At 41.1% G+C, this 27853-nt stretch overlaps 1 protein-coding gene across 1 annotated transcript in view; it reads right to left on the bottom strand.

The window, feature by feature from the left end:
- Alkal1 (ALK and LTK ligand 1) overlaps window positions 1-27185 on the bottom strand; it is a 40450-nt gene extending 13265 nt beyond the window's left edge. The window contains exon 1 of the mRNA XM_047527290.1: window positions 26842-27185. Coding sequence (XP_047383246.1) covers window positions 26842-27025 — 184 coding nt within the window. The 5' untranslated portion in view covers window positions 27026-27185. The remainder of the gene's footprint in view (window positions 1-26841) is intronic.
- Between the last annotated feature and the right edge of the window lie 668 nt (window positions 27186-27853).

The raw sequence follows: 27853 nt of genomic DNA, 5'->3' as shown, positions 1-27853 counted from the left end.
CCAGAGATCCTGCATCTTATAGAAGAAAAAGCAGGTCCAAATCTTCAACATGTCAGCTTAGGACCAGACTTTCTTAACAGGACTCTCAAAGCACAAGAAATAAAAGCAAGAATCAATAACTGGGATAGATTCAAACTAAAAAGCTTTCTCTCAGCAAAGGAAACTCTCAGCAATGTGTAGAGAGAGCCTACGGAGTGGGAGAAAATCTTTGCCAATCATACTTCAGATAGAGCACTAATCTCCAGAACCTATAAAGAACTCAAAAAACTCTACACCAAGAATGCAAATAATCCAATCAACAAATGGGCTAAGGGTATGAACAGACACTTCACAGAAGAAGATCTACAAGCAATCAACAGATATATGAAAAAACGTTCAACATCTCTAGTAATAAGAGAAATGCAAATCAAAACTACCCTAAGATTCCATCTCACCCCAATTAGAATGGCGATTATCAAGAATACAAGCAACAACATGTGTTGGCGGGGATGTGGGGAAAAAGGTACACTCATACATTGCTGGTGGGGCTGCAAATTAGTGCAACCTCTCTGGAAAGCAATGTGGAGATTCCTTAGAAAACTTGGAGTGGAACCACCATTTGACCCAGCTATCCCATTCCTTGGCATAGCTATACCCAAAAGACTTAAAATCAGCATATAACAGTGATGCAGCCACATCAATGTTCATAGCTGCTCAATTCACAATAGCCAGATTGTGGAACCAACCTTCAATTGATGAATGGATAAAGAAACTGTGGTATATATATATATATATATACACAATGGAATATTACTCAGCCATAAAAAATAATAAAATTATGGCATTTGCAGGCAAATGGATGAAATTGGAGTATATCATGCTAAGTGAGATAAGCCAATCTCAAAAACCAAAGGACGAATGATCTCGCTGATAAGCAGATGATGACACATATTGGGGTGTGGGAGGGGGGCATGAATGGAGGAAGGAAGGACTGTATAGAGGGAAAAGAGGGGCGGGAGGGGTGGGGTGGAAGGAAAAAATAACAGAATGAATCAAACATCATTACCCTATGTAAATGTATATTACACAAATGGTATGACTCTACCTCACGTACAGAGAAACAAGATGTATCCTATTTGTTTACAATAAAAATAAATTTTTAAAAAGAAAAGAAATTTGCATTTAATGACTATATGCATTTATGACAGATTATTTTGGGTTTCTTTTTGCTTGTTTTGTTTTGGTTTGCTTTCTGTGGCACTGGGGATTTAGCCCAGGAGTGCTCTACTATGGGCTATATCCCCAGCCTTTTGTATCTTTTATTTTGAGATAGGGCTTCACTGAAGCTGGCCTCAAAGTTTCAATCCTCCTGCTTTTGCTTCCCAAGTAGCTGGGATTACAGATCTATCCCACCATACCCAGCCTGTGTTTTTTTTTTTTTTTTTTTTCCCTACAGTTCTGGGGAGGATTCCAGGGCCCCAAGCATGCTAGGCAAATACCCTCCTCCTAGCTATCCTCCACTGGGGTGGTACAGGTGGGGTGGGGGGCAGCAACCATCCAGCTTCCCCTATAATCATTTTGATCTACAACATATTAGATAAACAACCGATATGAGAGAACTACTCCAAACAACAAAATACATTGACTGATCCCTGATGGAAAACATTCTAAGAAAACAATGTCCATTATAGAAATGTGGGCCACCCATGTAATTTTAAACTTGTTAGATAGCCCTATAAAAAAGTAAAAAGAGTAGATGAATTAATTTAATAATTTACCTTATTTAGCTCAATATATCTAAAATATTATCACTTCAGGACACAGTATTTTTAAATTGCTAATGAGATATTTCATATAAGGTGTATTTTATACTTATAACATCTCAGTTTAGAATAGTTTCATTTCAAGTTCTCAACAGTCACATGTAGCTAGTGGCTGCCATACTGGATTATATAAGTCTACATCGTCCTCCTCATTTTCATGGTTTAAACTAAAATGGTATAAAAGGTCACATATGAATGTTAAAAACAAAAGGGCTTCTTAGGGTATTTATGATCATTACCCTAGAACATGAATAAGATACTATCTCCTTCATTCAACTTTAAAATTTTTAGTTTTATTTAACCAACATAATTTCTATCTGCACTTCAATAATTTTAAATTATAATCTTTTTATGAAATAAATTTGCATATATATACATATGCTTATGTATATGTCTGCATGTATATATGGCATACTAATCTCACATTCTTATCTCCTTGTTAAAAAATGAGTTGATATCAGCCAGGGGAGGTGGTGCATGCCTGTAATCCCAGGTTTGGGAGGCTGAGGCAGGAGGATCATGAGGTCAAAACCAGATTCACCAACTTGGCAAGGCCCTAAGCAACTTAGCAAGACCCTGTCTCTAAATAAAATATTTTTTAAAAAGAACTAGGGATGTGGTTCAGTGGTTAAGCACTGCTGGGTTCAATCTCTGGTACAAAAAAAAAAGCAGATCATGTGAAATAATAAAAATAACAGAACAACTACAAAACACTGAAAAATGTTATTTGCTTGTACTTCCATATAACTTATAATCTTTCCACAAAGATAATTTGTTCTGATATGATAAATAATAAATAAACATTGACTCTCATTCCTTTATGAGGTACTGTGGATACATGTTTTAAACCAATATTTTATGAGGTACTTTTATAGAAATGCTGCAAAGCTCCTAGAATTATCAATTCTTTTAGGTAAGGAGATGGCACTATTAATCTTTTTTTTAAATATATAAAAACAGTTCCATTTTCAAAAATAAGAACAACTACATTCATAACATAATAAGAATTACAGATAGAAAATGTATTGGGAGAAAAATTCAAATGTATTAAATATACAACAGGAAATGCTATTAACTTTTAAACATATTCAAACAATATTTTTTTAAAATACAATGATTGTGTTTTGAAAATGGAAAGTCATCAAATAGGCATCTTTCTCTTTTCTTATATACTCACAAAGAGGTTGTACTGATATATACTTACAAATGCATAAACATGCACTTTAAATATATGTTTTTATATCAGGCCTCTTCCATTAGGGTTTAATACATTTAAATAAATGGGAGCATTGTTTAACTCCCTTTTTATGTATCTTTTCATGAGGCTTATGTAGGTTGTAAATTACACACAGGGTAATAAACTAAGTTCAAACGGGTTTCTTCTTGTCTTCCAACTTTTTGTTATTTAAAGTATATTCCCCTGACCAGCAGCATCAGCATTTTCAGCTTGACAGAAATGTAGATGAGGTGCAGATCTACAGCATCAGACCTTATTTTTTTATGGGAACACAGTTTATTTGGTATAATCACATTCAATTGAAAATTGTCTAATCCAGTTAGCTCCCTCTCAGATTTAAAATTATCATTTCATAGACTCTTTAAAAAACAAGTCTTATAAAAATATTAACATTTCAAAAGCAAAGAGATAAAAAGCATTTTACATTGGATGACATTTTTATGTGCAATCTGTTATTAAGAATGACAAGCAAATGACAGCAGAAAACTGTCTAGAAGAAGACATAGAATAAAGTGCTAATAATATTCTTGATTGATTGATTAGGCAGCTAGAAGTCAATCAATACACTGAGCCTCTGGAAAACCCCAGAGGGCTGTTAATCCAATAGTAAATGCACATCACCCTAGAAGCACAGTGTCCAAGAATCAAAACCTTGTCATTACTGAGGCCAGAAATAAAGGACAGAGAGTAAGTTTGAAGATAGAAGTGCAGGCTCATGTGAGTAGAAGTCAAGTTTGAGAGTCCTGTGGCAGATGATCAGCACACTGTGGTTATGTGAATGTAAAAAGTAAGGAATGGGGCTGGGGATGTAGCTCAGCAATAGAGTGCTTGCCTAGCTGTGTGTGAGGTCCTAGGTTTGTTCCCCAGTATCACAAAAAATAAACAGCAGGAATGGAATAGTGATGGAGATATATTTTGGAATCAATTGCACAGAGGCAATAGATGAATCTGGAGGGGTACACATGATTACTCCAGAGAACACCCCACAGGCAAAAATGAATCACTGGGATGGCTGAAGAAGAGATCAGGGGAGAGAAGGAATCATCAGAGAAGTCGGAACAAAGTGAGAATAAATGTGGAAACACAGAAATCACTTAAAGAGAGCAGGAGAGAGCAGCAAAACATCCAAAGGCCAAGTAAGATTAAGACTGACTGCTACCTGCAGTGAATGGGCTGAAGACCAGGTTGCACCACAGGCAGGAACAAAGAATGAGGGCTGGTACTCAGGTAAAGTTCACAAAGGAGGTCAAATTTGGTTCTGTGGGTTGTACTAATCATGACTTTATGTTCTATACTCTGATGCTTCGACACCTGGGGCACTGCTGACCCTGGAGGGACTGTCTCTCCTAATATGAGGGCCAATTCCTAGAGCTGGCAAAAGACTCACCTGCAAACTTGCCTTTCCTAGGCTAACCAACCAATCCAGCACCCACACCCAACATCCTCTCCTGGGCTCTCAGACTCGGCCACTGTTACCCTCCCCTAATCATTGCAGGGCCATGGACCAGACAACTAGGGACAGCCCTTACTTAGCATCAGAGTCCACTGACAATATTCAAACCAGCTGGTCCTAAACCTTCTGGAGTTGTCTTACAGAAACCACAATAAAAACTCCTACCCACACCTTTCTCCATTCCCTTGGTTCCCTGACCTGCCCTGGTGCTCCCAGTGTGGCTCTACATGATGTGCTATGCCTCCTGTTTCTAGGTACTCGTGAAGATAAATGTCTTCCTCCATGACAGTCATTTTCAGCCTATGTGTCTTATGATACCTGAAAAACAAATCTCAGATATATTTTAGAACATAAGTGATGGTAGATACTGGAAGGAATAGTAACCTAATCATACTTGTTTTATATTCTTTGGCAACAATGCAAAAATGATTATAAGAAAATTTATCTCTCTCCCTATAATCTTCTATAAAAACGTTAGTGTTTCCAAATATGTTGCTTCCTAGATGAGGCAATGGAATTCTTTGAGCAAGAGTTAATTTACCAGTATATTTCAAAATACCTTACTGTATTTTTTTTTTTGACACAGAAAGATATCCCTGGTATTTTATTGAAAGAAAAATGAACACATTTAATAAAGCCAGACACAGGGAATAAAAATGAGCACAGAAGCGTGAACTCTCCTATGTCAGGCCTGGAGGGAGCAGACAGGTCAAACACCAAGACTGAAGTCCAGGGCAAGGAACACAGACCTGCACCTTGGAGGGCAGCTCTGGACCATTCAGCTTCACTTCCTACAGCTAGACCCCTATATCTGGGATTGGGGCCTCAGAGGGGACCCCATGGCTGAGCTCTGAGAAGCCCCAGAGTAGATGGGAATGCGAAAGGTATGATGTGATCAGTCTCAGGACACTGGCCAGCCTGATCTTGGTTCAGCTCCGGAGCTGTAGCCAGCCCTCAGTCTCCAGGGGCCTTTGCCCAGGTGCCCCCTGCTACCCTGTCCTTTTCTCAGAGGGGCCCTACAGGGCTTCCCCAGTACCCTGTAGATCTCTGCAGATCAGCACATGGGGTGGTGGCTGGTGCCCTGACACCAGGAGGGGTGGACCCACTGTCCATGCCAGCTAAGCAGTCAGGCCCAGAGCCCAGTATTTGCTGCAAAGGTGTTAACTGAGCAAAGGACCACAGAGGCAGTCACAGACCAGAGTACCAGTGTTCTTGGAAATGGCTCGGGAGGACCCTGGCCCGAGGCCTCCTCATGGGCCCTCAAACCAGAACCCCAGGAATGTCAGCTTTCTAAAGAGCTCAGAAGAGAGCAAAGTCACAGCCAGACAAGGGCAACAATGGAAAACAGTGTCCTCAGGAGGACTGCTTGTAGATCCATTACCCAACGTCTACACATTCAGGGGCTGCAAGTTGCACCTCCCCTTTGCTGTTCCTACACATTTTTGAACTCAGAACCTGAGCTTGTCCTGATCCTGTCACCAAACTTCCAAACACAAGCCACCCCTTACTCTATAGCCCAAAGAGCAGACAGCAAAGAACCACAGACAACCACAGTGCTCAGCTGAATAAGTGCTGGCTCTCCTGGCTCCACACCTGCTCACCCAAGCATTCTCAGTGCACCTCCAGCACCCCAGCTGGCACTCTGCAGGTGGCGGGCACCCCAACACGAGAAAGGAGCAATTAAAAGTGATGAAGAATCAAAGGCATCGTCCAGTCTGGGGATGTAGCTCAGTGATAAGAGAGTTTGTTAAGCATGTGGGAGCCCCAGCACCAAAAAGAAAGAAAAAGGATATCTTTCAAAATCAGGGAGATTAAAAACAGCAGGTGACAAATTCTTTGTTTCACCAAAGGGGTCCGTCCCCACTGCCTTTCCAAAGCCAAGACCAGCCCCTCCTTCCAAATTAGGGGAGAGGGCTATCAAAACACTGACCACCAGAAGCATCAACGCACTAGTCTTGAAAGGGGTCCGAAGTAGCAGTCACAGGTCTCATGCCTGGAGGTACACGACCCGTGAGGGGCAGTGGCCTTAAAAATTCCCAAAGGTGGGGGTCCACCCAAAAGAGGGTCCCAGACATTCTAGGGAACTCACTCCTAGGACTTGAGATGGACCCAGGATTTTGCATGTTCAAGCAGGTTAGTTCCAGCCCCCCCCCCCGCAATGGGCACTGCTCCCCGAAACCCCGACTTGACCACCCGCCTCTCTCCCACCGCCCGGGGAACACCCACGAGGGCCAGAGGAAGAGCCCAGTCCCCACCCCCGCCCGCCTCCCAGCTCGTCTGGCAGCTGCCGGGCGCCCCTTGCCTAGCTCGCAGGTTCCCCGAGGCAGCCAGCACAAAGGCCTCGCTGGCTGCCACAGGGCCATGCGGTCTCGCGCCAGACAGCGCAGGCGCACTGGGCCCCTAACTGTATTTTTGAAATGTGTACTTTAATTATTACATGTGCTATGTTGGGATATGTATTAAAGCCTTGATCCCCAGTTAGTGCAGATTTTGGAAGGTGGTAGAACCTTTAAGAGGTGGGGCTTAGTGGGAGACCTTTTGGTCACTGGAGGCATGGTCTTGAAGGTGATAGTAAGACCTCAGCATCTCCCTTTTCCTCTTTTGCATCCCAGCCATGAAGTGAGTAATTTTTTCACATGCTGCTGCCAAAATGTTCAACCTTGTCACAGGCCCAAAAGCAATAGGGCCAATCAGTCATGGACTGAAACCGCCAAAACTGTAAGCCAAAATAAAACTTTTCTTTTTATAAGCTGATTGCCTCAGGTATTTGTTACATAATTAAAAGCTGATTAACACAACCTGATTACTATATGTTAAAATTTTTTGCCAGTTTTTAAAAATATCTAATTATATTGCAAAACATAATGTGCAAGCACAGGAAGTATTGTTTCCTAAGAAAATAAGTGGGGATTTAGAAAATTGTATGAATAAAACCACAACAGTAACAATAATAAAACTAAAATAAATTAAAAATGCCAACATATAAGATAAGCAAGTTTAATAACATTCTCACATAACCTCGCCTATGTATTAAGTTTCTTTCTTTCTTTTTTTTTCTTCCAAAGGATCTTTTGCATTTTTAACGGCACGGAAGATCAAATTCAGGGACTCCCACTTACTAGGCACATGCTCCTCAACAAAGACACATCCCTAGTCCCTGGAGTATCTTTTATTTTTACTCTACTGATGAAGAATTTTCAAGAAGTTGCTATTTTAACACTGCATCAATTAATGTAGTAATACCAAGTAATTATTTAATGCAGTAATTAATTTCTATACTCCAGACTTGAAATTCAAACTGTAAATATTTCCCTATTTAAATAAGACTTTGTTTTCTAATCTAGGAAGGAAATGCTGGGGATAGTCACAGGAAACAGTTACACAAATGGGTAGGACTCCAAACCCAACAAGTGAGTTGTGTTTTCCCTTTCTTAACAACAGGCATATCTTCTGGCAACATAAAATCTCCTATAAATAAATATAACCAAGCTCTGAAGTGGCTGTGGTGACATTCATCTTTTCAGTTCATCATTGCTCTGATGCCAGTGCAGGACTTCAACAGAGTGAGAAGCCATGAGCCTGTGCACTTACAGATAGGGCCGCTGTCAGGTGCATCACAGGCCTCCTGATAGGCCATTCCCTGGGACACTGAAAAGTCTGAGATACACCCTGTCCAGAGACTGTCTCAGGTAGGCTGTCTCTAAAGACCTAAATCATGGAAGAGAGCAACAGCATCAATAGTATAGCACTGTAGTATTTGATACTATCAATGAAATTTTTACCAAATAATCAGCCAAAAATAATCATCTTTCAGGGCTTAAATTGTTTAATTGCATTTGTGTCCTTGTTTTCACACAAGTAACTACAACTTCATAATGATGATTTTCCTTAAGTTGGCTCATATCCTTTGTCTTATGTCCACCATGTGTGAAATTGACATGCTGAACAATTAAAATGAACAGTAATCTCGGATTCTCTAAAATTCAAGCAAAGCTGAATGTGTATATATTAAATTTTAAAAAGGTTAACAGAAGTACCAAATGTGTACAAGGGTTGCATTCTTCAAGAACAGCATTTAAATTTTAGATGAATAACTTGCCATATTGCTAAACTCATCTCTGGATATTTACTTTTCCATTGAATGACAGGGTGCCTTGTCACCTAGAAGACAGTACGTCACTATTCCTCAAGTACTCGCTTGCAGTGTCCTTGCCCCCCACTTCATCCTCCTCCTGTTCACCTTCCCTTCTCTCCTTCAGCCTAGGCCTGTCTTCCCAGAGTTCCCTAGGTGATGAAAGAGGGTTGGCTTACCTGCAGTGACTGAAACAGTTTCCGCTCACGGATCCCTTCAAAACCTAGTTCCGTGAGATTCCAGTAAGGCTAAGTGAAAAAAAAAGTCTGAATAATACTGGTTTACATAAAGTTTCCTTTTCTGCAGGACTTTATAGTACTTGCATAGAGACTCTCTAAGAAAGAGGTCATGGTCCTGAAGCTGGTAAGCCAAGGAAACTTTTTTCACAGATTAACTTTCAAAACACACTGAAATGTAGCTACAGAGCAGTGTCTGCATGCAGGGATGGAGAGAGAGCAGACAATGAATTGCCAAACTAGAAGCTTGACCAGGGTTGGGGAGGGCAGTCAGCCATTGTCTCTTTCTGAAGAAACATTCTAAAAGATTCTGATGTGCCATCTTTCTCCTCCCTATGTTCCCAATTTAAAAATTGGGTGGTTCCAAAAGTTCAATGTACATGATAATTCTCAAAGAACTTGCTGAAATACAGATCCACAAGCTGCATTCACAGATATGTCATATCCAGGGCCAAGTTCAAGAATCACATTTGAAATTTGCATGTGGTTCCAGGAGCCTCATGTTAAGAACCATTGCTCTAGAAAATATTAAGAGCAACAAATGATGTATTGTCTAAATATAATCACATGGTAAGAAATTAGCTTATGCTTATTCACGCTCATAATGGTACAAATTAAATAATAAGTTGATAGGTCTCTCTTGGCTTTGGGTAAATAAAAATTCAAATTCTTTAACTTTCAAAATTAAATTTAAAAAAAACTCTCAAAAGTTTCTTTTCGAAAATTCAATTCCTTCCTTCCTCTCTCCCCCCAAATCCCTAAATGTCAACTTTATGCTGTGACTTGTGTAGACCAAGGGCATTAAAAAACAATTAATCCTCAGTCCCAGATTAAAGAAACTCACATCTACACAGATATAGTAATATCAAAGTAATGAGTTACAATATGAAGACACTGCTGGAGAAAAATAGTATTCGTGTTCAGGGAGAAAAAAATCATTACCAAAAAATAATCTAATTGGAAAGGCAATCACTTCAAATAAATCACATTTTAATATAATTTTGATGTTATTAATACATAATAGATGACATATTTTCAAGTACGATATAAATATCATAACTATTATTTCCTGACAACTTGTCCTGATTGATTCAGAACTAGAGTTATAACAAATGTTTAAACTTCAGAACATGCTATGTAGTCCCCTTATTCAAGGGGGGTGGGGGGAGACATGGCAGGATGCCCTGAGGATATCTGAAACTGCAGTTAGTACCAAGCCCTATGTATACTGTTTTTTCTCTTTTATACATATCTATGATAAAGCTTAATTTATAAATTAGGCACAGTAAAGGATTAGCAATAATAACTAATAAAACAGAATAATTACAACAATATAACAATGATAACAATAGCAAGAGAAATACGGTCTCTCAAAATATCTCACTGTACTTTTCCTTTTGCACTTAAAGGAAGAACTTACATCTTCTCTTAGGCATATCTGATTGTCAGCATCACTACTTTTGTGCTTTGGGTCACTATTTAAGTACTATGAGGGTTACTTGAATATAAACACTACAAAACCACAACAGACCATAGTTTATATAATATCCCAAATGGGCAGGTGATTGATGGACAGGTAGTATGTACAGCATGAATTCACTGAACAAAAGAAAGGTTGAAAACATGGGTGGGCCACAGCAAGTCAGCATGAGATCTCATCATGCTGTTTAGAAGGGCAGGTAATTGACTGGAGCGGTAAACACGGACAACTGGGATCATCGTAGAGGAGGTGGCTCAGCACAGCGCTTGGACTTGGAGCGACCACTGGGGCTCTGGGCGGCTGCCTGAGGAGGAGCGGCGTGGCGAGCTGTTTGGACTCAGAACAACCGCTTCTGAACACCTGGGGGGCTGCCCGGAGAAGGAGGAGGAGCACGGCGGGTCGTCTGGTCTGGGGGTGACTACATCAGGGCCGCAGGCGGTTGCCAGAGGAGGAGCCTGTGTGGCGAGCTATTTGAACTCAGAACGACCGCTCCTGAACACCGGTGGCCTGCCTGGAGGAGGAGCGAGGTGGGTCACTTGGTCTGGGGGTGACTACATCAGGGCCGCAGGCGGTTGCCAGAGGAGGAGCTGCGTGACAAGCTGTTTGAACTCAGAACGACCGCTCCTGAACACCGGTGGCCTGCCTGGAGAAGGAGCGAGGGGGTCACTTGGTCTCGGAGCCACCGGTCCTGAACACCCGGGGGGCTACCCCGAGGAGGAGAAGGAGGAACAGGGCGGGTCACTTGGACTTGGAGTGATTGCCTAGGGCTGCGGGCGGTTGGCGGGAGGAGGAGACGCGAAGTGAGTTGCTTGAACTCCTAGTGACTGCGTCGGAAACCGGGCGGCTGTCCGGAGGAGGAGGTTTGTGGCGGGTCTCTGGGTCTCGGAGCTATTGTACGGGCTCCAGGTGGCGGCTCAGAGGAGGGGCCGCATAGCCAGGCGATTAGGTGCAGAGCAGGGTCCCAGGAGCTAGGCGGCTTCTTGCTGGAAGAGCCACACCGAGACACGCCTAGGGGCGGAGCGAAGTTTCCAGGACTGCGGGCAGATTCTCTGAGGAGAGGCAGCCTAAGGAGACTCGCCTGCGAAGGGTGAAGCTCCCAGGCCCAGGAGGTAGGTCTGGGCCCCTGGGAACGTTGCAGAGGAAGACAGCCTAGCCCAGGTGGTAGTTGTAAATTGAGGGGAACCTCTAGGAGGGGAACTGACCAGCGAGTCTTCCCCGCTGGGTGAGGTTTTCCCACAAGGTCAGTAAAACCAGAGACACAGGAACAAACAGGCCATGCCTCAGCCCACAGCCTAGTTCCCCTTTGGATGACCATTGGTCAACAAGTGGAGGCACCTCTGCCCACTATCAGGGAATATACCCCACCTGAGGGTCACCAACCCTAGAGAGGCAGCTTCCTTGTGGAGCACCGCATTATCAACTTCCTCCAAGACTGCAGGCTACTGAAGGATAAGAGGGGATATACTAGCAATCTTCAGGGACATTATAAGTCGAGAGAGGAAATCTACAATATCTTAATGACCCACTGATTCCTGAACAATATGAGAAAACAAGGGAAGAAAATGCCCCAAACAAATCTAGATGTTACATCAATAAAATCCAATGACAGCATGGCAGAAGAAATGACAGAAAGGGAGTTCAGAATGTACATAATTAAAATGATTAGGGAAGCAAATGATGAGATGAAAGAGCAAATTCAGGCATTGAATGATCGCACCAATCGACAGTTAACAGAGCAAATACAGGAAGCAAAAGATCATTTCAATAAAGAGTTAGAGATATTGAAAAAAAAAAAACCAAACAGAAATCCTTGAAATGAAGGAAAAAATAAACCAAATTAAGAACTCCATAGAAAGCATAAACAATAGGATAGAACACCTGGAAGACAGAACTTCAGATATTGAAGACAAAATATTTAACCTGGAAAACAAAGTTGAACAAACAGAGAAGATGGTAAGAAATCATGAACAGAATCTGTAAGAACTATGGGATATCATGAAAAGGCCAAATTTGAGAGTTATTGGGATTGAGGAAGGCTTAGAGAAACAAACCAAAGGAATGAACAATCTATTCAATGAAATAATATCAGAAAATTTCCCAAATCTGAAGAATGAAATGGAAAATCAAGTTCAAGAGGCTTATAGACTCCAAATACACAAAATTACAACAGACCCACACCAAGGCACATTATAATGAAAATATCTAACATACAAAATAAAGACAGAATTTTAAAGGCTGTGAGAGAAAAGAACCAAATTACATTCAGGGGGAAACCAATACGGATATCAGCAGATTTTTCAATCCAGACCCTAAAAGCTAGAAGGACCTGGAACAACATTTTTCAAGTTCTGAAAGAAAATGGATGCCAACCAAGAATCTTATACCCAGCAAAACTTACCTTCAAATTTGACGATGAAATAAAATCATTCCATGATAAACAAAAGCTAAAGGAGTTTACAAAAAGAAAGCCAGCATTACAGAACATTCTCAGCAAAATATTCCATAAGGAAGAGATAAAAAACAAAGAAGCAAATCAGCAAAGGGAGGAATTAGCCTAAAGGAACTGTCAAATAAAGGAGGAACCAAGTTGTGTCAAAATATAAATAAATAAATAAATAAAATTTTAAATATGAACCAAATGACCAGGAATACAAATCATATCTCAGTAATAACCCTGAATGTTAATGGCCTGAACTCATCAATCAAAAGACATAGACTGGCAGATTGGATTAAAAAGAAAGATCCAACAATATGTTGCCTGCAAGAGACTCACCTCATAGAAAGAGATACCCATAGACTAAAGGTGAAAGGATGGGGAAAAACATACCATGCACATGGACACAGCAAAAAAGCTGGAGTATCCATCCTCATTTCAGATAATGTGGACTTCAAGCCAATGTTAGTCAGAAGGGATAAAGAAGGACATTTCATACTGCTTAAGGGAAGCATAAATCAGCAAGATATAACAATCATAAACATCTATGCCCCAAACAGTGGCTCATCCATGTATGTCAAACAAATCCTTCTCAATTTTAGAAACCAAATAGACCATAACACAATAATACTAGGTGATTTTAACACGCCTCTCTTACCACTGGACAGATCTTCCAAACAAAAATTGAACAAAGAAACCATAGATCTCAATAACACAATCAATAATTTCGACTTAACAGACATTCATAGAATATACCATCCAACCAAGAGCGAATACACTTTCTTCTCAGCAGCACATGGATCCTTCTCTAAAATAGACCATATATTATGCCACAAAGTTAATGTCAGCAAATACAAGAAGATAGAGACACTACCTTGTATTCTATCAGATCATAATGGATTGAAGTTAGAAATAAATGAAAGAGTAAAAAACAGAAACTACTCCAACACCTGGAGATTAAACAATATGCTATTATATGATGAATGGATAACAGAAGATATTAGGAAGGAAATTAAAAAACTCTTAGAGGGAAACGAGAACAACGAAACATCATATCAAAATCTCTGGGACACTATGAAAGCAGTACTTAGAGGAAGATTTATTTCATGGAGCGCATTTAATAAAAGAAGTAAAACTCAACAAATAAACGACCTAACACTACAGCTCAAAGCCCTAGAAAAAGAAGAACAGACCAACACCAAAAGTAGTAGAAGACAGGAAATAGTTAAACTCAGAGCTGAAATCAACAAAATTGAAACAAAAGAAACAATACAAAAAATTGACAAAATAAATAGTTGGTTCTTCGAAAAAATAAACAAAATTGATAAACCTTTAGCCACACTAACAAAGAGAAGACGAGAGAAAACCCAAATCACTAAAATTCGGAATGAACAAGGAAATATCACAACAGACACGACTGAAATACAAAACATAATTAGAAGCTATTTTGAAAATCTATACTCCAACAAAATAGAAAATTTCAGACATCAACAGGTTTCTAGAGACACATGAATTGCCTAAACTGAATGAGGAGGACATACACAATTTAAATAGACCAATTTCAAGTAATGAAATAGAAGAAGTCATCAATAGCCTACCAACAAAGAAAAGCCCAGGACCAGATGGGTTCTCAGCCGAGTTCTACAAAACCTTTAAAGAAGAGCTCATTCCAATACTTCTCAAAGTATTCCATAAAATAGAAGAGGAGGGAACCCTCCCAAACTCATTCTATGAAGCCAATATTACCCTGATACCTAAACCAGACAGAGACACATCGAAGAAAGAAAATTTCAGACCAATATCCTTAATGAATATGGATGCAAAAATTCTAAACAAAATTTTAGCAAATTGCATACAAAAACATATTAAAAAGATAGTGCACCATGATCAAGTGGGTTTCATCCCAGGGATGCAAGGTTGGTTCAACATCCAGAAATCAATAAATGTCATTCACCATATCAATAGACTTAAAGTCAAGAATCACATGATTATTTCAATAGATGCAGAGAAAGCATTTGATAAAATACAGCACCCCTTCATGCTCAAAACACTAGAAAAAATAGTTTTCCACCAGAAAACTTTTAGATCTCATTAGTGAATTCAGTAAAGTAGCGGGATATAAGATCAATGCACATAAATCTATGGCATTTTTATACATAAGCGATGAATCTTCAGAAAGAGAAATTAGGAAAACTACTCCATTCACAATAGCTTCGAAAAAAATAAAATACTTGGGAATCAATCTCACAAAAGAGGTGAAAGACCTCTACAATGAGAACTACAGAACACTAAAGAAAGAAATTAAAGAAAACCTTAGAAGATGGAAAGATCTCCCATGTTCCTGGATAGGCAGAATTAATATTGTCAAAATGGCTATACTACCTAAAGTGCTATACAGATTCAATGCAATTCCAATTAAAATCCCAATGATGTACCTTGCAGAAATAGAGCAAGCAATTATGAAATTCATCTGGAAGAATAAAAAACCTAGAATAGCTAAAGCAATCCTCAGTAGCAAGAGCGAAGCAGTGGGTATTGCAATACTAGATCTTCAACTCTACTACAAAGCAATAGTAACAAAAACGGCATGGTATTGGTACCAAAATAGACAGGTAGATCATTGGTACAGAATACAGGACATGGACACAAACCCAAATAAATACAATTTTCTCATACTAGACAAAGGAGCCAAAAATATGCAATGGAGAAAAGATAGCCTCTTTAACAAATGGTGCTGGGAAAACTGGAAATCCATATGCAACAGAATGAAATTAAACCCCTATCTCTCACCCTGCACAAAACTCAACTCAAAATGGATCAAGGACCTCGGAATCAGACCAGAGACCCTGCATCTTATAGAAGAAAAAGTAGGTCCAAATCTTCAACTTGTTGGCTTAGGATCAGACTTCCTTAACAGGACTCCCATAGCACAAGAAATAAAAGAAAGAATCAACAACTGGGATAGATTCAAACTAAAAAGCTTTCTCTCAGCAAAGGAAACTATCAGAAATGTGAAGAGAGAGCCTACAGAGTGGAAGAATATCTTTGCCAACCATACCTCAGATAGAGCGCTAATTTCCAGAATCTATAAAGAACTCAAAAAACTCTACACGAAGAATACAAATAATCCAATCAACAAATGGGCTAAGGAAATGAACAGACACTTCACAGAAGAAGATGTACAAGTAATCAACAGATATATGAAAAAATGTTCAACATCCCTAGTAATTAGGGAAATGCAAATCAAAACTATCCTAAGATTTCATCTCACCCCAATTAGAATGGCGATTATCAAGAATACAAGCAACAATAGGTGTTGGCGAGGATGTGGTGAAAAAGGAACACTCATACATTGCTGGTGGGGTTGCAAATTAGTGCAGCCACTCTGGAAAGCAGTGTGGAGATTCCTCAGAAAGCTTGGAATGGAAACACCATTTGACCCAGCTATCCCACTCCTTGGCCTATACCCAAAGGACTTAAAATCAGCATACTACAGAGATACAGCCCCATCAATGTTCATTGCTGCTCAATTCACCATAGCCAGATTGTGGAACCAACCTAGATGCCCTTCAGTTGATGAATGGATAAAGAAACTGTGGCATATATATATAATGGAATATTACTCCGCAATGAAGAATGATAAAATTATGGCATTTGTAGGCAAATGGACGAAATTGGGGAATATCATGCTAAGTGAGATAAGCCCATCTCAAAAAACTAAAGGACGAATGATCTCGGTGATAAGTGGATGAGGACATATAATGGGGGGTGGGAGGGGTTAGCATTAGGTTTAGGGTTAGGTTTAGGGTTAGGGATAAGGAGAGCGGTAAGAATGAAGGAAAGAAGGACTGTATAGAGGGAAAAGAGGGGTGGGAGGGGTGGGGGGGAAGGGAAAAAAATAAACATCATTGCCTATATAAACGTATGATTACACAAATGGTATGCCTTGACTCTATGTACAAATAGAGAAACAACATGTATCCCATTTGTATACAATAAAAAAAAAGAGGTGAAAGACCTCTACAATGAGAACTACAGAACACTAAAGAAAGAAATTAAAGAAAACCTTAGAAGATGGAAAGATCTCCCATGTTCTTGGATAGGCAGAATTAATATTGTCAAAATGGCCACACTACCAAAAGTTCTATACAGATTCAATGCAATTCCAATTAAAATCCCAATGATGTACCTTACAGAAATAGAGCAAGCAATTATGAAATTCATCTGGAAGAATAAAAAACCCAGAATAGCTAAAGCAATCCTTGGCAGAACGAGTGAAGCAGAGGGTATCGCAATACCAGATCTTCACCTCTACTACAAAGCAATAGTAACAAAAACGGCATGGTATTGGTACCAAAATAGAAAGGTGGATCAATGGTACAGAATAGAGGACATGGACACAAACCCAAATAAATACAATTTTCTCATACTAGACAAAGGGGCCAAAAATATGCAATGGAGAAAAGATAGCCTCTTCAACAAATGGTGCTGGCAGAATTGGAAATCCATATGCAACAGAATGAAACTAAACCCATATCTCTCACCATGCACGAAACTAAACTCAAAATGGATTAAGGATCTCGGAATCAGACCAGAGACCTTGCATCTTATAGAAGAAAAAGTAGGTCCAGAGCTTCAACATGTCGGCTTAGGACCAGACTTCCTCAACAGGACTCCCATAGCACAAGAAATAAAATCAAGAATTAATAACTGGGATAGATTCAAACTAAAAAGCTTTCTCTCAGCAAAGGAAACTATTAGCAATGCGAAGAAAGAGCCTACAGAGTGGGAGAAAATCTTTGCCAATCATACTTCAGATAGAGCACTAATCTCCAGAATCTATAAAGAACTCAAAAAACTCTACACCAAGAATGCAAATAATCCAATCGACAAATGGGCTAAGGAAATGAATAGACACTTCACAGAAGAAGATCTACAAGCAATCAACAAACATATGGAAAAATGTTCAACATCTCTAGTAATAAGAGAAATGCAAATCAAAACCACCCTAAGATTCCATCTCACCCCAATTAGAATGGCGATTATCAAGAATACAAGCAACAACAGGTGTTGGCGAGGATGTGGGGAGAAAGGTACACTCATACATTGCTGGTGGGGCTGCAAATTAGTGCAGCCACTCTGGAAAGCAATGTGGAGACTCCTTAGAAAACTTGGAATGGAACCACCATTTGACCCAGCTATCCCACTCCTTGACCTATACCCAAAGGATTTAAAATCAGCATACTACAGAGATACAGCCACATCAATGTTCATAGCTGCTCAGTTCACAATAGCCAGATTGTGGAACCAACCTAGATGTCCTTCAATTGATGAATGGATAAAGAAACTGTGGTATATATATACAATGGAATATTACTCAGCCATAAAGAATGATAAAATGATGGCATTTGCAGGCAAATGGATGAAACTGGAGAATATCATGCTAAGTGAGATAAGCCAATCTCAAAAAACCAAAGGACAAATGATATCGCTAATAAGTGGATGATGACACATAATGGAGGGTGGGAGGGGTTAGTGTTAGGGTTAGAGTTAGGGTTAGGGAGGGGGGCAAGAATGGAGGAAGGAAGGACTGTATAGAGGGAAAAGAGGGGTGGGAGGGGTGGGGGGGAAGGGAAAAAATAACAGAATGAATCAAACAACATTACCCTATGTAAATTTATGATTACACAAATGGTATGCCTTTACGCCATGTACAAACAGAGAAACAACATGTATCCCATTTGTTTACAATAAACAAAAATGCTTAAAAAAAAAAAAAAGAAGGGCAGGTAATTTTAAACTTGTGAATTGTTTATTTCTGGAATTTTCCATTTAATATTTTGAGACCTCAGTTGACCACAGGCAACTGAAACCTTCAAAAGAGAAACAAAGAATACAGACAGAGTTCCTTCCCACTTTTCTGGTGTTTTCTATAGTCATATACAAGAAGGAACACCACCTGCCTTCATTTGTCTACACTTCTACCAAGCAACAAAAATCTTAGAAACCTGCTCCAAAATGCTTTAGAATTTATTCCCAGCAATAAAACTGAGGCCAAAAGAGAAATTAATATCAAAAAGAAAAATTTTAAATCTCAGTTTTTTGCCAATATGTGAGTGGTAAGTAGTTCTATGACTGAGCCACTCCAGGTAGGGAGAAGCAACACTGGGTGATTCTGTCAACTTCCTGCACAGAATTTCATCATTTGGCAGCTATTTGGATGGACTCCTACATGCAGGCAGCAATTATTACCAGAAACACTGTGAATGAGTATGAATTCATTCATGTAAATCAGCTCTGACTACTTCTGAAGTTTATGATTATAGAGGCTAACTATCAGGCACAACAGACCTCTGATCATAGCAACTGTCGAATATACTTCATGGTGAAAAATCATATATAATCTTTCTATCTTGACTGTTCCCATGCAAACAGTCTTCAGTAAAACAAAAAGCTTCAATAATTCACAAATAAAATATTTTAAATTATTAAAGTGAAAGGTAATAGATATGGTTGTTTGAGTAATAATTTCCCTATATATATGTATACCAAACATGAGGTGCATAACTTAAATATATACATTAAAATTTTTTGAAGTACCCACCCTGGTGATATGAAAAGTAGCAAAAATAATTATTTCATTCATGTGAAAGAAATCATCACCAATATGACTAAGTGGGTGGACACAATAGTAAATGACAATACAATAGAGGGAATTTGGGTTTTACAAGTAAAATTCCATTATTATGCAACTCCCAGCAATATTCAAGTACATATGTGTTTTGTTTTTTGGTTTGCTTTTTGTTGTTGTTGTTGTTTTTTTTTTCTTTTTTTTTAGATTTTGCCAGAGTTGTGGTATATTTGCAAAGTGAATTTAGGGTTTGAATATTTTTTAAATAACTGCAGAAAACATCACAAAGGAAGAGGGTTGTGATACTGAGAAATATATATTTGCTCTTTGTACCTGCTTCCTGTCATACAGCTCCTAAAATCTTTGGAATCTCTGACATGAGTGTGTCTTTTTGTATGCAGAAGGGTTGACTGAGGAATGGCAGCCCTATGTATCTTCAGGATGGGGACTGATCACCAGCAACACCAAGGCAGGATTAGATGATTGGGACTTTTAGCCCAGGGATGGAAGAGAGGCTGAAGGTAAAGTTGGTCACCGATGGCCAGTGATTTAGTCAATCATGCCTATGTAATGAAGTCTCCGTAAAACCCAAAAAGAAGGGTCTGAGAGCTCTGGATAGCTACACATATGAGATTCATGGAGGGTAGCTCACCCTGGGAAGGGCATCCTATGTATATCCTAAATAATTTTATCCAATAACTGTAAACAAAATGCTTCCCTGAGTTCTGTGAACTGCTCTAAGAAATCAAACAAACCTGAGAAGGGGTTGTGGGGACTCTAGTTTGTAGTTGGTTGATCATGTCAAGGAAGAATATCAAAATGGAGTAGCACTGGTTCCAGGGAACTTAAAATGGAGTTGGGAGGCCACAAACAGATCTCATATATACCCATGGCTGAACCTTTGAACTGGGCACTTCCTACCCACCCCTACATACACCCCCAGTATTCCAGCAGAACAAGGTGACCTTTGCCCAGGGCCAAACTGCAGTTTCCTGAAACACTGTTAACCTTAAATAACCTTCTATATAATGAACCTCTTCCCCCAAATGAATCATATCTGATCCCTTTCTTAGAAGACAGTTTAATTTGTGCCAGGACCAGTCATAATGCCTGACTCACAAGTGATGTAATTCCCAACACCCTTTGGTTTAAAGCTATAGATAGTCACCATTTTGGAAAACCTTGGAGTACATTTTCAAACTTTCTTGAATCTGTGTTTTCCAATATTGTAATTCTAATTGGCACCAAATAAATATAATTTCCATTGTTCAACTAGGTTGATTTTACTCTCATTCAATAGTCAAAAAAGGTCAGAGGCTCAGACTTGTGACTGGGTTTGAAGTGGGAATATTTTAGGGACGGAGTCCTCAACCTGTGGGGTCTGACCCTATATTCAAGTAGATAGTGTTGGAATTGAACTGGATTAACTGGACACACCTGCCTATAAATTTCAGCTATTTGGGAGGCTGAGGCAGGAGGATCATAACTTTGAGGCCAAGCTGGACAACTTAATGAGACCCTGTCTCAAAATAAAAAAATAAAAAGGATTGGGGATGTAGCTCAGTGGTAGAGCATCATAGGCTCATTCCTAATACTGCAAAAAAGGAAAGAATTGAATTGGATTGAAGGACACTCAGCTGGTGTGTGTCATAGTGGAATTGCTTGCTTGCTTGCTAGTGAGGAGAAACTTAGCACACATTTCAAGGTCACAGAAGTCCTCTGTGTTGATCCTCGGAACAGAGGAAAAATGCTTTGGTTTTCCTCCAAGGGAAGTGGATAGAACAGGAAAAGGTAAGAGAAGTGCATTTTAGAACACAACAAAATAGCAGACAGAGTCAGAATGGCATCTGTAAAGATCAAGTACCAAGCCTGTGACTGGTACAGAGGCACAGGAGGCAGCCCTGTGAGAACCAAACAACAATCACAAAGCCACATGAATGTCCTGCCTTCAAAAGGAGTTAGGACTTTCACGGAAAATGAAGAGAAGCCACTGTAGATTTGTGCCTGGAGAGGGACCAGCTCCACACTACTTATTAAAATGTTCATTTGCAATTGTTCAGAATAACCTCACCAATTTTCACAATATTTCCTTAAGCTCTATGTCAGTAAAGTTTTACATTAAAACAATACAAATATGACCCCAGAAAGTCTGCAGAAATAACATGTTTACAAAATCTCTTAAAAAGAGGTTGCAAAGGAGATGTAATATACATTAAAATTTTCCAACAGTTTTCATTACTGTTCCCTCTCCCCACATTTTACCTCTTCTTGATCTCCTCCAAACCTCTTTTCTATTTGCACTAGGCCCATTTCTTAGCCTCTGACCCAGAGCATGTCTCATTGGGTGAGACTTCCAATGCCTGCCTTTTTTGGCAGTGTTGGTGATCAAACCTAGGGTCTCATGCATGCTAGGTAAGCACTCTGTCACTGAGCCACATCCCTAGCCCATCTAATACCCCTTTTCTTCTGGCAGTTTAAGGTAGGATTCCTCTTATGCTCCCTTTGCTAATGTGATACTCAGAGAAAAGGAAGGGAGGAGATGACAGGAACAAGAGGGTAGGAAGGGAATAAAAACCCACACTTCCTAATTCTTTTCCCAATAAAAACATAATGGTGGGGATAATAAATGAGCTAGAGAGACAATCTAGACGGTCATTATAACACTCTCATGAGAGCTTGAACTGGAGTGGTGGAAAGGACAATAAAAAGGAAGAGCTAAACTCTAGAACTTGGCAGGATTTATCAACTGACCTGAGCTCCATAAAAGCAAGTTTTAAAAATTGGTGAACTTTACAATCCCAAGAATATCAGTGACTGCAAATGCGTGCTGAATGGTTGAATAAATTAATGAATATGTGTGTGAACAATGAATGGGCTGTGGAGGAAGGTGAGCCAAGGACAGTGAATCTCATGAGCTCCTGGAACCTAAAGCTGGCACTCCTACACACACACACACACACACACACACACATACACACACACAAACACACAAACTATGACCTAGAAGGTAACAAAATTGTTGTCCTCCTCTTGACTCCAGTTTTCATATTTACTGCTCTTTCAGCCTGGGAAAGATCCTCCCACCTCCAGCCTCACCTGTAAATGTGAAGAAGTTGCCTGTGAAGGGAGAAAGTGCAAGTGTATGCTGGGATATTGTGAAATATGCATTTGGTCTTCTTGGGATACAAATCCTAAAATTCTTGAAATCTCTGAAGTGATAATATGCATTTGCATGTTAATGAGTTGATTGAGGGCTGCTAGTCCTTAGGTAGCTCCAGTATAAAGGCTGGTTGCAAGATAGATCAAGGCAGGATAAGATGATTGAGACTTTCATTCTCTCTCATCCCCCAGGGAGGAAACAGGGGTTGAAGGTGAAGTAGATCACCAATGACCAGTAATTTAATCAGTCATGACTATGTAGTGAAGCCTCCATAAAACCCCAAAAGGTGAGTGTTCAGAGAGCTATGGAATAGCCAAAAATGCAGAAGGTTCATGGAGACTAGCTGGCCCTAGAAGGGCCAAGAAGCTCTGAATCTCTTCCCCTATGTCTAGTCCTATGCATCTGAATCCTTTGTGATAAACTGGTAAACATGTTTCCCTAAGTTCTGTGAAACACACTAGAAAATTAGTGGAACCTGAACAGGGAGTAGTGGGAACACTGATTTATAGCTGGTCAGTCAGAAGCACTGGTAAAACCACCTGGGGCTTCACATTGGCAATCTGATGAGGGGGTCAGTCTTAGGGACTGAGTCTTAGTACCTGAGGGATTTGACATGGTCACTAGATAGAAAGTATTGGAAGTGAATTGGATTAGAGGACACTCAGTTGGTGTGCCCTGCAGAATCAATTGCTTCCTTGGTGTAGGGGAAACCAACACATCTGGTGTCAGAAGTAATCTGTGTTGTGTGAGCAGTACTAGGAGAAATTGAGCCCTAGTTAGTCTTTTCTACTTACATGCACAGCAAAGATTTTAGAACCCAGAACATGTACATTAGTGTGATGGTGCTTATTATACTGCAGAATTATGGGGACAGAATTCCAGACACATCTGGTGCAGGTGAGAGTCCTTAACCTCCAGCATCTAGGAGATGTTTCCTCTTGAATAAGCTATGACACCAACCAAACCTTCAGCATTTCCTACTGTGATGGCTAAATCAGATCTGGTTGTGAAATGAAATTACAGAAACATTATGGTAAGAGACCAATGGCTGGGGAAGGGGTCAGTTCCACTCCTCTTTCTCTGCCTTTCTCTAGGAAGCCTAATTAACCATGGGTTCCTACCTTTCCCATTGTCAATAACTGCTCTAAGAGTCTGACTACTCCCTCCTGAAATGTAATAGATGTCTGTGAAAAGAGCTCTTTCTTCTTATCTGTTCTGTGAGCATGCTTTAGGTTAGAGGCCCTGCACAAGGCCTTCAGCCACATAGATTAGGAATTTTTTTAAAAAAGAGGAAAAAGCCCCAAAGATAGAATGGGTCTAAGATGACATCAAATAACCTATAAATATTGTGAAAAACTGTGCATCAGGGCTCAGAATTTGGAGTTTTTATTTTCTTCTGGGTCCGCCCAGCATAAAATAAAGTTTGGAGTTCTTGTCTCCAAGTGCTGCTGCTGCTTCTCAACCAGTCTGTCTCCAGCAACACTATGAGAACATCCAGATGGGTCCTTGTCCTCTCTGTATTCATGTGCTTGTTTGTCCCTGATCCATGTCCAAGTGTTCCATTCACAGACAACTTCAGACGTAATGTGCCACCCTTTTACTCCCATATGAATAAAGTCCCATAATCAAAGGAAGAGATCACTACAAACAGGTATAGAAAGAAAGGGATTTTGGGGTGGCTCACCAGTCACCTTCCATCAGACTGTATTGGTTTTTAAAACTTTAGATAGTTGCTGGGCATGGTGGTACACGCCTGTAATTCCAGCAGCTCAGGAGGCTGAGGCAGGCAAGTTCAAAGCCAGCCTCAACCACTTAGTGAGACCCTGTCTCAAAATAAAATATAAAAAGGGCTAAGGATGTGGCTCAGTGGTTAAGCACCCCTGGATTCAACCTCTGGTACAAAAGAAAAAAAGAAGAAAAACCCACCAAACTTCAGATTTTATCTTTTTTTTTACTTTTATTTTTGGCACTGGGGATTGAACCCAGGGGCGCTCAACCACTGAACCAGTATCCACAGGCCTTTTTTATATTTTATTTAGAGACAGGGTCTCACTAATTTGCTTAGGGCCTCACTAAGTTGCTGAGGCTGATTTTGAACTTTTGATCTTCCTGCCTCATTCTTTGGAGGCACTGGGATTACAGGTATGGGTCATCAAGCCCAGCATCAGATTGTTAACACTTTTAACTTGGAATAAAATATTCTGTTTTCTTCCTCCTAACTTACTTCAATAAGTTTTCACTGTCTTTAACCAAAGAGAAAAGAATCTGTTAAACTTAAATGAAACACAAGATCTGAATTAATATGTTTCCATACATGCTCCATAGTTTGAGACCTTCTCTCATTCCTTTTACATTCCATACTGACATGGCATCCTCTGAAATAAATACTTGGATAAGCAGTTATTGTAAGTCAGTGTATGATCATGTGTGGCAGCAACATGCAGGCCCCTGCTGTGGTCACTATTTCCACTCCACCCCTTCTTGAGGGCTTTCTGCCTTCTTGAAAGGCTCTACCTAGGTCTTCCACACACTCGGTTCAGACCCATCTCGGCCTCCCATGCCTTCCCAACACTTCCCTGTTTCACTCCCCACATCCTGCAGAACATCTTGCTCATTCAGTGTGTGTATGCTCAAGCCTTTCCCTCCCTCCACACCCTGAATGTGCTGGGAAAAGCAGCCACCTGGCTGCTGGCTGCTCTGGGTAGCCTCAGCCCTCTACATAATGACTGCCATGTAAAGACAGGTGGACATTTGTGGAACGAATAAGTATACTTATTATGTCATAACTATTATGAAAGAAAAGTGAGACTGGATGTGGTGGTGCACACCTGTAACCCCAGCTACCCAGCTAGATAGGAGGATCAGAAGTTCAAGGCCAGCATGGGCAACTTAGTGAGACTCTGTCTCAAAGTGAAAAAATATTATTATTATTATTATTATTATTATTATTATTATTAATTATTTTGGTACCAGGGATTGAACACAGGGGCATTCAACCACTGGACCAGTTCCCCAGCCCTTTTTATTTCTAATTTGGAGACAGGGTCGTGCTAAGTTGCTCAGGGCCTTGCTTAGTTGCTGAGGCTTACTTTAAACTCCCAATCATCCTGCCTCAGCCTCCCGAGCTACTGGGACTGCAGGCATGTGCTACCATGCCCGGCCTCAAGATGAAATTTTAAAAAGAGCTGGGAATATAGTGGTAGAGGACTTGCTTAGCATGCATGAGGTCCTGTGTTCAATTCACAGTACCACAAAACCAAGCAGAGTACTAAAAATCCCTCTTTGCTTTCTTAAAAGTGAAGTATGAGGCAGAAGAGGCCTTAGGAACTATGGCATGACAGCCAGGTGGAAGGTGCTGGACATCCTAAGGCACGTTGGGCTTGGTCTTTCAGGGTGAAGGCCACCAAGTGACTCTGAAGATGGACCTTTCTACTCCCAGTCTCTGCCAGCATCTCCACCTTTGTTTTTGCAGGATGTGACTAAGTCACTTTGAATAGTTTCTCTCCTTCTTCCTCATCATTCAGCATCTTGTACTCCTCCGGTCACCCCCATTCCCAACATAACCCAGCTGCCCCTGACCTATTCTCTGGGCTTTTCTCTTTTCCTCCTCCGTCACACAACTTCTTCTCTAACTTTGGGTGTCTCACGACCCTATGTAGTGGCAGATTTTTCTCCCTCATCATTCCTCCAACCTCCTTAGGCATCTAAGTCACAGGAACCTAAGTGTCCAGAGTTGATATGGGAGCAGTTGGCAGCATTTGGGACCCTTCTAAACAGACTCAGAAAAGGTTCCATTAACATCAGCCACAGCAGCCTGTGGAAAGTAGTGTTAATCACTATGGCCAGCTTGAAGGGGAAGGAGAAGGGCATTTCTGCATAATAGGTCTCTGATGGCAGTCAGGTTAGTTCATTCTGAAAAACCCACAAGATCCAGAAAGGAGGCTCTGATAATTACATAACCCATTGATTATCCCTGGCCGGTAAGGCTCAAACTGAGATGTTTTCAGCTGCTCTATCAGTTGATTTCCCGAAAGGTTTCCACACCTGGAAAAGGGCACATAAAGACTATTTCTTTGTCTGTCAGATTTTGTAATTTTACCATGGTAAATCTAATAAGCCCATCACATCTTTCCCTGACAAGGGAATCTGCAGAGGCGTTCTGTTCTCTGTTATGCTTGATTCAGGCTTCCCAAAGCACATGTTTTGCCCAGTTCCAAAAGTAATCCACAAAGACCCAGGTTCAGACAAGGGATGAGCTGGGGCAGCGATGACTTACCTGAGCTCCTGGAGGCGCTAGGAGAGGCGCGCGTTCCCGCTGCGGGGAGGAAAAGCAACGGTTTGGGCTCTGCGACGCGAGCTGCTCTGCGCCCCCGGGGCCTTCCCTGGACCCCGGGTGGGGACAAAGCCAGCGCCAACAAGAGAAGCGCGGGCAGAGGAGAGCCTGGCTTAGCCGGTCGCATGTCCTTTGCGCCTGGAGGAGAGTGCAAGAGGCACAGGAAGGATGCTGAGGAGGGTTCAGAGGGTCTACAGCCCAGGAGAGGAGCAGTGGGACTGAGGTAGCGGTCACCGAGGTGGTCGGACTCCGCGCAGCGCTCCTGTTCCTCTGTCTGTGTCCCTGGGACGTCGGGCTGGAGCTGCATCTGGACTTAGTGGCGCGCAAGCTGAAGTCTATGCGCTTCGAGGGCACGGGGCGGGGACCGGAGGCGGGGCGGCTCCTGGGAACCTCGGAGTGGTCTCCTGGGACGAAGGCGTGTCTCAGCGCGCGGGACCCTCGGAAGTTGGTGCAGTCAACCCAGGCCGACACAAGCGTGCGGTTCAGCATGGTCTCTTGGGCTCCCTACGGAACGCCTCCCAGGGACCAGGCTGGACTTCTTGGTCACGGCTTCCCAGGCAGGCGGGGTCAATAGAACCGGTAACTTCTAGGTCTTGTCCCCAAGGAAGGGCGTGGGGTTTCGGCCTCAAGCGGGCGCAGATGCCGATTCCCAAGGCAGAAAGGTGTGGCGTTCACCTTCTTTCAAAAGACCTCTGCTTCACTGTGGAGCTCTGGCCCTTCGGTCGCACCGGGAGGCCTAAACTGTCTCGGGGTGCGGGGGTTCGTGAAGCTGAGAAACCAGATCCGGAGACTCTGCAGGAAGGACCACAGAGGCTTAGATCCCTTGGCCTTCCTAAGGTTCCTCCCGGGAGTCATCAGTTTAAGGCTTCTACAGGTGAAATCTCCAAGATTGATCAGTAGCTCAAGGATGCAGATGGCTGGGATTTTTTAACCCATGAAATTCTTATCCAAAAGT

The sequence above is a fragment of the Sciurus carolinensis genome, chromosome 1, assembly GCF_902686445.1.
Source record: "Sciurus carolinensis chromosome 1, mSciCar1.2, whole genome shotgun sequence".
In the NCBI taxonomy this organism is placed as follows: Eukaryota; Metazoa; Chordata; class Mammalia; order Rodentia; family Sciuridae; genus Sciurus; species Sciurus carolinensis.
This window is presented reverse-complemented; position numbering and strand designations above follow the sequence as displayed.